The 13,609-nt window shown below is 36.0% G+C and overlaps 1 protein-coding gene across 2 annotated transcripts in view; it reads left to right on the top strand.

Annotated features, from left to right (window-relative positions):
* The window catches only part of CDH12 (cadherin 12), a 269,372-nt gene that overhangs the window by 76,468 nt on the left and 179,295 nt on the right, over positions 1-13,609 (top strand). For both annotated transcript variants that reach the window (XM_061187673.1, XM_061187672.1), the window contains exon 2: positions 1,937-2,231. In XM_061187673.1, the coding sequence (XP_061043656.1) occupies positions 1,937-2,231 (295 nt within the window). The remainder of the gene's footprint in view (positions 1-1,936; positions 2,232-13,609) is intronic.

The following is a 13,609-nucleotide window of genomic DNA, read 5'->3' as shown; positions in this document are numbered from 1 at the left end:
GCTTGATTTTACGCTTGAAACTTCCTATGCTTCATAGCAGTTCATAAAATATTAGGAGGAAAAAACTTCTTCCTGTCATTCTTTGCAATTTTCCTTAGACTTGAGTAAAATATACCGAAACTTTTAAAGAAAAATCAGAACCTGGTACCCCCTTATAGTTTTCTCATTGTTTAAATTATATCATTTACCCAGTACAAATCCTTTGCTTGTGCTATTATACAAACATACTTTCAGAGCAATTTGAAGTAAATACAAATTCACAAAATGAATAAAGTCATTTTAATAACATGAATATGAAGGATGATGTTATTTTACTGAAACTAAAGCAGAATGTTGAGTTTAAGAGCATCTTTGGCTACAAAGATGTAGCCAAGTTGAGTTTTTGTGTTTTGGTATTACTAATACGAATATGCAGAATGCCTATTTGCAAAGGATAACTGTATAATTTAAAATATTTTCAAAGCTTTTATGTTGTGTTGAAACATTAAGAAAAACAACTCATTTTTACCCCAAATTTTGCAAGACACCTATACTTGTGTGAAAATTTTAAAGCACGGCCCAAATGGCTATGGTCACTTTAAAAGTTTAACATTTTTTCTTTGACTGATCCGTTGACTGGAATGAGCTTTTAAGAATAAAAATTTGAACATTGAAATCAGATGGCTGTACCTAAATGAGTGAGAATAGTTTGAAACATTTTAGATCAGCATTTGGATACAAAATAATATTATTTATAAGAATATGTATCCTTTTTAATTTAAATAGAATGTAAATTTATATTATTTATGAAATACATGAGTACACATATTCTTAGAGAATTATATATAATGAAATATTTATATCATATTATTTATCTATATAAATTTATTCTTGGATAATTTATAGATCTCCAAGACTATGTCCATCTATCATTAATTCTTGGACTCCATATTGAAAAACACTGATTTACAGTATCACAGTAATAATTTCTCTTCTCTTTGGTCCTCTCCCCTATTACATTGATGTGTGTCTTATTCCATACTGTATTATAGTGAATTATACATGTGTTGAATTTCAAAAGAACTTAGCAGAAATTAAAAATGTTCTATATTATAACATTTCAAATATATAGAATGGATTAGGGCTAACCATTTGCCTGTGAATCTGAAAGGATAATCAGTTATTCTACCCATTGCTTGGCTGAGTAATATTGAATAACTCATTGAGAGTCAGTCTGTTAAAATGAGATACTCCATCGTACATATCTGAAATTGACCTGGTATGCCAAAACTCTCCTCTCCTTTCAAATGGAAAGGCTCAGTGTTTTCTGATTTTTTTTTTTTTTTTAACCATATCTCTCGCTGGATTCACGTCACTGATTTCTATCCTCAGAGTATTTGGAAGTTGTATGATTTAATATATATGAGCTAATTTATTTTAATACAACAATCATTTAAAATGAAACTCTAAGTACGCTTAAGAGTTGTGCATTTCATTTTATGAAAATTTTATCCGCCAAAGTATATAAAAGAAATAAATGTTCAAAATAGTTGTATTCATGCATGTTGATGGATTTGGGGCTGTACTTCTAACCTCTGTAATGCATGGAGAAATAAGATGGATTGACAGGAGAGTGAATGAAAGGATAGGGATATGATCTATCTATGTGATAAGTCAAAAGCCTATATGATTAAATTGGAAGGTAAACAGTGGAATCTCTGAGATATATATAGGTATATATAGGTGTCCACCATACATTTTTTCAACTTTTTTTTGTGTTAAAAATGCTTATTAAAAAAAAATGCTTATAATAAAAAAATTGGTGGAAAAAAAAGGAAAAAAAAAAGATTTTGGTTTAACTTCTCTGGTGAAAAATTATACTGCAAGTATGGCTTTTTAACATGGGACCATCCCTTTAATGGTGTTTCTCTGTCTCTCTTTCTCTCTCTCCCTAAAGCTCCATTCTGACTTAGATAAGGGAGAGGGCACTGTTAAATACACCCTCTCAGGAGATGGCGCTGGCACCGTTTTTACCATTGATGAAACTACAGGGGACATTCATGCAATAAGGAGCCTGGATAGAGAAGAAAAACCTTTCTACACACTTCGTGCTCAGGCTGTGGACATAGAAACCAGGAAGCCCCTAGAGCCTGAATCAGAATTCATCATCAAAGTGCAGGATATTAATGATAATGAGCCAAAGTTTTTGGATGGACCTTATATTGCTAGTGTCCCAGAAATGTCTCCTGTGGGTGAGTAAGCGAATCAAAATTCTCTCAGATGAGACGAGGCCTTTTCAACATTTATTTTCTCCAGGTTGATGGAAATATCTTGTTTGTAACTCAGAAGGTTATTCCTGCACTGTAGAGGATACAATTAATTTCATTTACTTTTTTTTCTACTTAACTATTTTTTCTTCCTTCTCTATTCTAAATGTATGAATAGATACATAAATATCTAGGATATATAACATTCTTCACTATTTTACAGTTTTTGCATTTCCCTGAATTCATGGAATTCCTTTGTACTTTAAGTACATAACTCACTTTGTACCGTAATTGATTGTCATTGCAAATTCAGATGCCTACACAGTGCTGGAGGTAACACCAAATACCAGATAGTCATTCTTCACTCAAAATAAATTATCCAAAGTATGTATTGCATCTGAGTCTCAAAGTGGTTCAGAAAGGGATGTGTTGCATTCTTTGTAGCTATCCATAGAGACTCTGAGAAAAGGTATTGTACCCTTTGTGGCTATAAGTAACCTGCAGTAGTTATTCCATCAAACTAGGAAGCAAATATCATTATGAAGTCATTACTAGAATAAATTTACAATTAAGCTATAGTATCATCATCATTCTTAATAATTTAAATAAAATATAAATTCAACAACTTCAATTCTCAAAGTCCTATAATATGTATTTTAAGGTCTATGAGTTAAGGATTCCAGCTTTACTGACAAGTTTTAATTATAAATTTTATTCCTTAGTCACCACTGCCAATCGCTCAATTTATTTCATAGTAACTTCTGGTTTCTAGCACATGTGTAAGATAAAGCTACTCATCACTTGTAGGTTTCAATTTGAAACTCTCGTATATGAGCCATTGTTACTATTTCCCATGTGTGACATTTCTCGGAGGGCTTCTGCTGTCCCCACAACCATCCCAGACATGCAAGGAAGATTGCACAGACTACCCTGAGGGCAGACGCAGGTTAGTGGCTGTAGGAGTTGTCACATGGATTTACCATAAATGCACTTGAAATTGTGTCTGTGACCTTATCAGGCATTCAAAGACCATATTCTCTCCTTCACCAAAGAAATCAGCTCAGAGGAGTTCACTTCGATTTAAAATTTTTGTATGCATATTCAGGGCTGCAAATCTTTTATTCAGTTTCTGCTATTTTTTTTTTTTTTTTTTTTTTTTTGAGCTGCCTCTTTTACGCGGTGCTATGATTGCTACAGATTTAGAAATACAACTGGGAAATTGTATTAGAAACTAGTCCCTGAAAATGGGGACAGCTGTTTTTAAAATTGTGTCTTGGTTTTACATGGGCAGAAAAATGAAGGCAGTACTTTGAGGAAAAGTATGACCTTTAAGAAGACAATGCAATCCAGTACATAAATTCTTTAACCTGGTGCTTCTTTCATGTAAATTGGAAATATTTACACGAATTCATGGCCTTTAGTGACACTTTATTACTGAAACAGCATCCTTAAAGCAAACACACTCATCCCTCTACAGTATTAGAAAGTTCTGTCTTATTAGATAAACAATTAGGTTTTTTGTGGTGCCAATTAGGATAAAGGATAGGGTCGCAGAGCTGAGCCCTTGTATAAGGAGTTTGCAGCTAGTGCCTGAAGAGAGAAATAAATCTGGAAAATCAGGCAAAGGGTAGGTGAGTGAGAGAACAAAGTGGGCCCAGCTTTGGTACTGGGGTGAGACAGAATTTGCTGTGCTGCCACGAGTTATCAGAAAGATCTATGCAAGAATAGGTTCTTTAAAATGTTTTCCCATGTACCATAACTGAAATTTCTCATTGGTTATTCAAGAGACCTTAGTAAATACCTAAACTGATTTTCAATGCACCCTCCCTTTTATTTATTTATTTATTTATTTAATAACAGAACAGTATTTCTTTTGAATGTGGAACCATAACATATGTTATGAGTTCACCCAGGTATTCTTGGACTATATTAACATAATACACCCTTTTCAAATAAATACTAAGAAGTAGAAACACCACTTGCAAATTCAGTATTAGAAATGAAATACCTATCAGACACTACTTTTGCCATCCTCTGGAATCCTGCCTATACACCTATAACGAAAAACACCCGTTAATAAGAGACCCAGTTAGATTTGTGGTATTTCTTGTTTTGGCTTTTACGTGAGCAACTTAAAGCTAGCCAGAAGCTGCTGTGCATCCAGACATAACATTTATGTCCCTAGAGCTCCTGAACTCCATTCCCAAGCACACCCTTCTTACCATATGGAAATGTTTACTGCTCTAAGTCACTTTATCTAATGATTATTCTTTTCTTTATTTTCTTTTTCCACATTCCTTCTAGGCAATTCCTGCTTCTGTATCATTTTCCTTGGAATATTAAAATAATGTTTAGTCAACACCAGCTAGAACTAGCCATGGTGTATTGGGCAATATAACTATTGCGGCAAATCTCACTGTTGGCTTTGTATATCTGTGCTTGAGGTATCCTCTAGGAGATAATTGTCCTTTCCCAATAACTGAGAATGTTCTTATTTCACTTTTAATAAAAGACTCAACCAATTTAAAAAGAATATAGTAAAATAGCTTATTGTATAATACAAAAGGTCAAGAAATAGTCTATTAGGCAAATGTCAGTTTAGCAATAATGGATTGTACATCTGAAAATATGATGAACAATTAAACCAGGAATAAAAAAAAACTAACAGGAAAATTATAAAAAACATAACTCTACAAAGGGAGGATGGTGGTGAGCGGGGTGGGTGGAGATTTTAGAGGAAAATCAATATTTAAGATTATAAGACTATGGAATATATTTAGTTCCCAAAAGTTGAAGAAAATTCTGGTGAATCTATGAATTGTTTAAGAGAAAGGTCACTTTGTCACTTGTGCAACATCCAATATGCCATGGAAGTAATTGATATTCACAGATAAAGTGCTTTTACTCTGACCTAAGGAAATTACTTAATGATCCAGATATTCCCCAACTCAAAGTTTCTCCTTGGAGACAAATTTGGACGTTATGAATGTGGTCTTAATTCTGTAAGATCACTAGAGTAACAGTGAATTACAGTAATGTGCCTTCTTTAATATCTGATGATTTTGCATCAGTAGGGTGTGCAGTTTAAGTTACTTTTTCTAGAGTGCTGACACGTTTAACATCTTTAAGTCCATATTCATACCTGCATCGTCTCCCTCAGCCTGAGCTAAACCAGTTTTAGGCTGCTGATTTGGTTATTCGTAACCAGGTCCCTATGACACATTTTATAGATGTCAATTGTGAATCATAATTTATTAAGTAAGCCCTACCATTTCCTGAGCAATAGGTAGGGACCAGGTGACCTAGTAGAGATTTGCATTCCTTGTTTTATTTAACCATTACCATAACTCCGTGCAGTATTGTTTACTATTTGATCTTTATTTTTTTATGAAAATTCCGATGGCTCAGAAAGTAGGAATTACACCCAGGCTCTTTAGAACAAAGTTGATTGCAATCAGTTGTACCCTTTTTCTAGGGTTAGTAGCTTCTAAAATTTCTTTGGGAGCTTTAAATTTATTTTTTAATCTCAGATGAACTTGTAAAGACTTCGGAATTCATATTATATTATTGTACTATATTATAATTTGAGGATGGGGGTCCATGCTTAAAACAAAAAATCTGAGGAATATATCTCTTTTCCACTGATTTTTAAAAAATGTTTAGAAAAATTTAAATAAAACAGGATATACCTAAAGGAAATTATACTGCTGGTTTCATAGAAAAGTGAATAACATGTACCCCCTTGCTTTTTTCTATGAATTGTATTTTGATTTACATGGAGTTTGGGGATATATTCCAAGATGAAATTGTTGGTGGAGTTTTTGGTAGGTTATTAAACAGAGAATATTTTCTACATGGTCACACTTAAATAGTCCAACTCCAAGAAGGAAAGAGTGAAGGCTGTGACTATATTTAATATTAATTTATTATAACTTTATTATGATTTTGAAACATACATAAATCTCCACACTTCCTTGCTTTCACGGAAGTGTTATAGAAAGAGAAACCAAAAAATGATAGAAAACACCTTATCATACAAGCCAGCCATGGCCACATAAAGCAGCTCAAGTAATAGAATGAACAGGCAAACTATCATTGGTTTCTATCTGTGCCCCATCAGCATAGTCCTTGTTAGGAGACTGGAGAAAGAATGTTGGCTGTTTTCTACAAATAAAGACATTCTCCTCAAACAACCAAAATACATTTATTAAAATCAGGAAATTAACATTAATGCATTATTACAATCCAATCCTTAGACTCTGTTCAAGCTTCATCAATTGTCTCCACAGTGTCTTATATAATAAAAGGTTCAAGGTCAAAATCACCTACTGCATTTAAATGCCAGATCTCTTTAGTTTCCTTCAGTCTGGAACAGTTCTTGACTTTTCTTGACTTCCATAATTCTAACATGTTTTTCCTGACCAGTTATTTTTTAGAATGTCCCTCATATTGGGTTTGTCTGATGTTTCATCATGTGAAAATTCAGCGTATGCATCTTTGTTAGGTATATCACGGAGGAGATGCTGTATTCTTCTTGTTGCATTCTGTCAGGTAGAACATAGTTTCAATTTGTCCTACTACTAATGATGTTCATTTTTATTACTTCACAAAGGTTGCATATTACCTATCTATTGCTGCATAATACATTGACTAAAAACTTGGCAATGTAAAATAACAAGCATTTATTGTCTCACAGGAGCATGGATATCCAGGAGTGGTTTAGCTGGGTACCTTTGACTCAAGGTCTCTCAAGAAATTGCATCCAATCTGTTGGCTGGGGCTATGGTCTTAACTGGGGGGAGGTAGGAAATTGCTTCCATATTTATTCATGCGGTGTTGGCACGCCTCAGTCCCTTGCATGGACCTCAACACAGAGCTACTTCGCAATATGGCATCTGCCTGGCTCCAGGATGAGCTTTCTAAGAGAGAGCTAGAGAGAGAGAGAACATCTATGATCAAAGCCACAGCCTATTTATAATCTAATCTTGAAAGTGATATCCTATCATTTCTGCCATATTCTAATTGTTAGAAGTAAGTCCAGTCCACATTCAGAGAATGGAATTACACAAGAGCATGAATACATGGAAGCTGGAACCTCTGAGGGCCCTCTCTACCTACCACAGTCCACCACTGTCCCCAAAGGTATGTCATACAACATATGCTCAGCCCCTTTCTAGGACCCTAAAATCTGTTTTCCCCTTATTGTATTAGTTCATATTCCAGAAACTCATCATATAACTCAAGTCCAAGTGCAAATGAGGTTCCTTAGACTTATTTCCTCTTGATCTGTAGACCTGTGATGCTAAAGAGACCAGTTGCTTATCCCACATACACCCAACGTACAATGGTGAGATAGGCATAGGATAACTTCTGTAGACATTTCTGTTAAAAAAGGGGGAAAAGGCACAGAATAAAAAAGAGTTCCTGGGCCATGACATTTCTGAAATCTAGCTGGTAAATGCTGAATGCTCTTTGATTAGGTACAAGGGCTGGGAATATTTGTCCACAGATCTCAGTTCCACTATCTGGACTCTTGGTTCTCCATTCTGAGTTATCCTTTCTTTTTCATGAAATATAGCATGTACTTGAAACTAAGGAACTCTCTTTGTTGGCTTCCTGCCAATTGAATTCAAGGGGTCTAAAGACCTTTCCTCACTGTACAATCTCCAACTCTCCTTCTTCAGTCCACTCTTGTGATGTTTCTACATGTAGAACTCTTTTTAAGAACTTTGTAGGTGCTATGGCTATCCCAGGAGTCCTCATGGGGTTCACTGAATTGGACAAAAAAAAAAAAAAACTCTTCAACATAAATTCTTCTCTACCTTGGCCCTATTGGAGATGCCTGAAAGACAAAGCCCTTACATGAATTAGAATCTTTATTGTTTGCTGGAAAGAATCTTTGAGTCACACATACCATTAAGCTCTTAAGAGGGAATTTTGTCTGACTAGACACGAAGCCACAAAGACCATGCTTGATCTTACTAACCCCCTAACATAACATTTTATAGTCACTCTCATGGTTTTATCTTTTTTTTTTTATAAGCTATTTTAAGTTATTTATTTATTTATTTGTTTGTTTATTTATGGCTGTGTTGGGTCTTCGTTTCTGTGCGAGGGCTTTCTCTAGTTGCGGCAAGCAGGGGCCACTCCTCATCGCGGTGCGCGGGCCTCTCACTATCGCGGCCTCTCCTGTTGCGGAGCACAGGCTCCAGATGCGCAGGCTCAGTAATTGTGGCTCACCGGCCCAGCTGCTCCGCGGCATGTGGGATCCTCCCAGACCAGGGCTCGAACCCGTGTCCCCTGCATCGGCAGGCACATTCTCAACCACTGCGCCACCAGGGAAGCCCATGGCTTTATCTTTTGACCATTCTCTCTATGTCCTGGACTTAAGCTTTGCTTAAAAGTCATTTCTTAATTTTAACATCACATGCCATCTGGAAAGACCAGGAATGTTCAAAAGCAGCAAGACCTGGACCCTTTTTGTTTAAAAGTCACTAGGTCCATTTTTCATTGTCCAAATAAATATAGGCAACAGTTTTGCTAAATTTCTGTCATTGCATAACAATGATGTCTTTTCCTCTAGTTCCCAATAAGATGTTCTTACTTTGTTGCAAGCCCTCACCTACAGCCCTTCCAAGTGAGTGTTGATTCAATCAACAGTGTGTTCAAGGCACTACTGCCTGACAGTGCAACCATTCCCACATTTTAAGTATTTGTTATGGCAGCACCCCACTACCAGGTATGAAATTGGTATTATCTAGTACTATATAACAAATTACCCCATGATTTAGAGGTTCAAAATTTTAAATATGTGTTATCTCTTGGTTTGTCTGAGTGTCTCTGCTTCAGAGTTATGGATTTCGAGTTAAGCTGGCTATCAGGAATATGGTCTCATCTGAAGATTCACCTGTGGGGGGAAACAATTCCAAGCCACTCATGTGGTTGTTGTCTTGGAATTGATATCCTTTCACTTCTGCCATATTCTACATATTTGTTAGACAAAGGTGTGAATACTGAAGGCAGTCATACTGAGGTCCATCTTAGAGATTGTCTATATTAGGTGATGATTCTACTGTAAACTTACTCTTTATCTTTTCTGTAAGTATCACATATTTTGTCAAAAGGTATTTTAAAACTGGAGGAATAACTTAACTCTCATCACATTTTCAAATTATCCATTTATTAATTTATATCTGTGTGGTCTCCAGGTTTTGTTTTCTATTAAATTGATTCTAATCGATTGTATCAACAAAAAATTAATCAGTTGATCTAAGAAAGAATTGGAAAATTTTATTTGAGCCAAATTTGAGGATTATAACCTGGGAAGAGTGTCTTAGAAAGCTCTGAGAACTGTTCTGCCCTTTAGAAGTCAAGACACAGTTTATATAACTTTTTTGAGATAGAGGGCTGTGCATTAAATGATGTATTATTAACAGTTTACATAATCCAGATTTAAGTTCCAATGTGGTGGGTCATGTGACCCTTTACAAGATCAAGAAGGAATGTTATCTTGTAAAAGAATGACATTAGAACACTCCCTAACACCATACACAAAAATAAACTCAAAATGGATTAAAGACCTAAATGTAAGGCCAGACACCATCAAACTCTTAGAGGGAAACATAGGCAGAACACTCTATGACATAAATCACAACAAGATCCTTTTTGACCCACCTCCTAGAGAAATGGAAATAAAGACAAAAATAAACAAATGGGACCTAATGAAACTTAAAAGCTTTTGCACAGCAAAGGGAACCATAAACAAGACAAAAAGATGACCCTCAGAATGGGAGAAAATATTTGCAAATGAAGCAACTGACAAAGGATTAATCTCCAAAACATACAAGCAACTCATGCAACTCAATATCAAAAAAACAAACAACCCAATCCAAAAATGGGCAGAAGACCTAAATAGACATTTCTCCAAACAAGATATACAGATTGCCAACAAACACATGAAAGAATGCTCAACAACATTAATCATTAGAGAAATTCAAATCAAAACTACAATGAGATATCATCTCACACTGGTCAGAGTGGCCATCATCAAAAAATCTACAAACAATAAATGCTGGAGAGGCTGTGGAGAAAAGGAAACCCTCTTGCACTGTTGGTGGGAATGTTAACTGATACAGCCACTATGGAGAACAGTAGGGAGGTTCCTTAAAAAACTAAAAATAGAACTACCATACGACCCAGCAATCCCACTACTGGGCATATACCCTGAGAAAACCGTAATTCAAAAAGAGTCATGTACCACAATGTTCATTGCAGCTCTATTTACAATAGCCAGGACATGGAAGCAACCTAAGTGTCCATCAACAGATGAATGGGTAAAGACGATGTGGCACATATATACAGTGGAATATTACTCTGCCATAAAAAGGAACAAAATTGAGTTATTTGTAGTGAGGTGGATGGACCTAGAGACTGTCATACAGAGTGAAGTAAGTCAGAAAGAGAAAAACAAATACCGTATGCTAACACATATATACGGAATCTAAAAAAAAAGAAGGAATGTTATCTTTTAAGGAGTTGTCTTGCTGGTGCCTGCTCTTTATTGTTGAGCAGGTATTCCTGCTGATGGGGGAAGTTAGGTCAATGCATAATGCAGATACACAATGCACAGTGAGGGGAGAGGCTAGGCCAAAGGGCAGAGAAGAATTTTTATGTTTAAGTATTTCTTGTCTTGCCATAAAACATGAACTTAATTTCACAATTGATATCATCATTTTAATATTGAAATTATTTTAAATTTGGCCAATGAAAGCTTCTTTAAGCTGATTTTTATGTCCTTTTAATATTACCCTTAATGAGTTGAATACTCCCTTACTCTCTGGCTCAAAAATATGTTTGGGACTTGTCTTGCTTATTTGCTGCCTCAGCCCAGAAGAAAGCTATTTCTCCAAGGAGCTCTCTCCTCACCCTTATGGCGAATAATGTTTAGAGGCCCAGAATCTGGCTGCAGCTTGCTCTTTGTTATTGGAGTATCATTGCTCCCAGCCCCTCTCAGTGGGTACAGCTAAAGAATATATCTATGGACATGTACATACATAATATTTATTTCTGCATCCTTCTACATATTTTGAAAACCATAATTTTGTACCAATACCTTCAACTCCAATCTAACACAGCCATTCATTTCAGATTTGTTTGCTTGTTTCTTTTTAATCCTCGTATAATTTATAACTTTCTTTTCCAAGAGTGAGAAATCCAGCTCTTGTTGTCCTTCGTATATTTTCTTATTTGATCAAGCCTAATCTTTCATTGCCACTACCCCTGCAGACCTCTTGCAGGTGCCCTGATGACTCCATTCCAACTTTGAAAATCTGCACTGGCTGTTTCTCTTCTCCACTGTAGATGGAAGTTTTGCTCACCTCATTACAGCTCTAAATCCATACACAAGGCCATATTTCCCCCACATAGGTGACTTCCTCATGAGAATCAATCTCTGATACCCCTTGCCAGCCCTTCTATGTGGACACCTCCCTCACTCTGCTCTGGTTCAGTACCTTGATTTGGTCTATTGCAGCTTCTTCCCAACTCCTCCAATTGCCTATCTCTGCCAGCACAAAAGTTCAGCTAGGCTTTAGGACTGAATTATTCTAGAAGATAAGCAAAGAGGAAATGGCTTTCTTTGATTCTTAGAGGGACTTAGGGTGTTTCTAGAAGTGCTTACCTCCGAGTTGTATTTTCCACATGCATTAACAATGTTTAAATCAGGGACCCTTCATTCGTTTTGAATTTCCTCCATAATTTGTTGAGCTGAGGCCAAATTTTGATATGAGAGGCCAAAAATGACCTAGGAAGTAGTTGATAAGACCAGAAGCCGAAATAAATATACTGGTTTTTGAAAAAAAAATTTTTTCCATATTGGGACATACCTTTTCTATTCATAGTCAATGAAAAAAGATTTCTACAGAGAGACAGAGGACAAATCTCTGTTGTAACATGTTCTAGCCACACACTGTGTGGGCACTGAACTTAAGAGTCCAAATCCATGCTCTACCATTTCCTAGTTGTGAGGATTTGCGTAGGTTATTTGACCTCATTGTGCTTTGGTTTTCTTACTTATAAATGAGGAATAAAAATACCTTATTCCCAGAGGTATACTGCAAGTAGTAAAGGAGAAAATGTATAACTAGCACTGATCCCAATGTCTGAAAAAAAATGCAATCACTAAATGGGGGAAGATCCTGTTAATAATTTGGCTATCATTCTCAGGAAACCAGCAGGAGAATGCCTAACTTGTAGACATCCCAGCTAATTATCTTACCCCTTTTTTCTATATCGTCCCTCCCTGTGACACACGAGCTCAATATTTACTTTTCTTTTTTCTCAAACTATGCCAAGTCTATGTCAGAACCTAATAGACTTTCTATCCCAATTTACATTTACTCTGGTGTAGAGTACTCTTTTCTCTTAATGTATAGAGACAAGCTGTTGATTTGTAAGAAACACCAATTATCAGATGACACTTTTGCTTTGCAATCTGCTGAGTGACTTTCACACATTTGATGAAATTGAGCAAGGCCTGGTGATCCCTCTGGTGTCAGCTGCTAAGTGTCCACAGCACACAGCACAGCAGAACCATTTTCAGGGCCATCGAATGTTATGACTATGTGTTCCAGGAGCGTTTTATCCCTCTGTTTGATTCCTAAGTTTTTATTAGTGGTGCAATTGCAAAGGTAACACTATTGACAATGTTTGTGTGGCCTTGAGAGAAGCGTATGAATTGTTTTAGTAGCAGCACAGGGTGTCCCGAAACATAAACCGTTCTGCATTGATAGTTGCTTTAGCAGCCACTGATTAGCCATAAATGTTAAAAATTAACAAGAAGTTCTTTTTTTTTTTTTCCCTAACCACCAAATGACTCAAAGCATTAAATAAATGTTAGCAGAAGCTGCTTCTTGGCCACCGAGTGGTTCAAAACATTAAACATATTTTCAGTGTATTACTCTTTTTCCAGCCTCCAAGTGGTTATAAACCTTAAATATGTTTTATAAAAACTGCTTTGCCAGGATGTAGCAAGTCCAGCTACTGGCAGGATAGCTATCAACATCATTTTTCTTTACAGTTGGCTTCCAGCTGTGGTACTGGTTTTTTGTTTGTTTGTTTCATTTTTTGTTTTTTTCTTTTTTTTACCTTATTTGCTCTATTCTATTTATTTTTTGTACACAAAGGCAGGCAGGAAGCTACCTTGGCCCAATTGTCTCTTGCTTTACGATAAGTGATCATGGGAGAGCGGTTGCACCTATATAAACCCCTGCAGGCAACGGAGAGTTCTCTGAGGTTCAATTGCTTGTACTGGGTATTCTACATAGATGTCAGCTCCATTTTCCAAAATAATTTTTGTTTCTGCT

The sequence above is a fragment of the Eubalaena glacialis genome, chromosome 4 (assembly GCF_028564815.1).
Source record: "Eubalaena glacialis isolate mEubGla1 chromosome 4, mEubGla1.1.hap2.+ XY, whole genome shotgun sequence".
Classification (NCBI taxonomy): domain Eukaryota; kingdom Metazoa; phylum Chordata; class Mammalia; order Artiodactyla; family Balaenidae; genus Eubalaena; species Eubalaena glacialis.
Note: the sequence above shows the minus strand (reverse complement) of the source record. Positions and strands in the feature narration are given on the sequence as shown.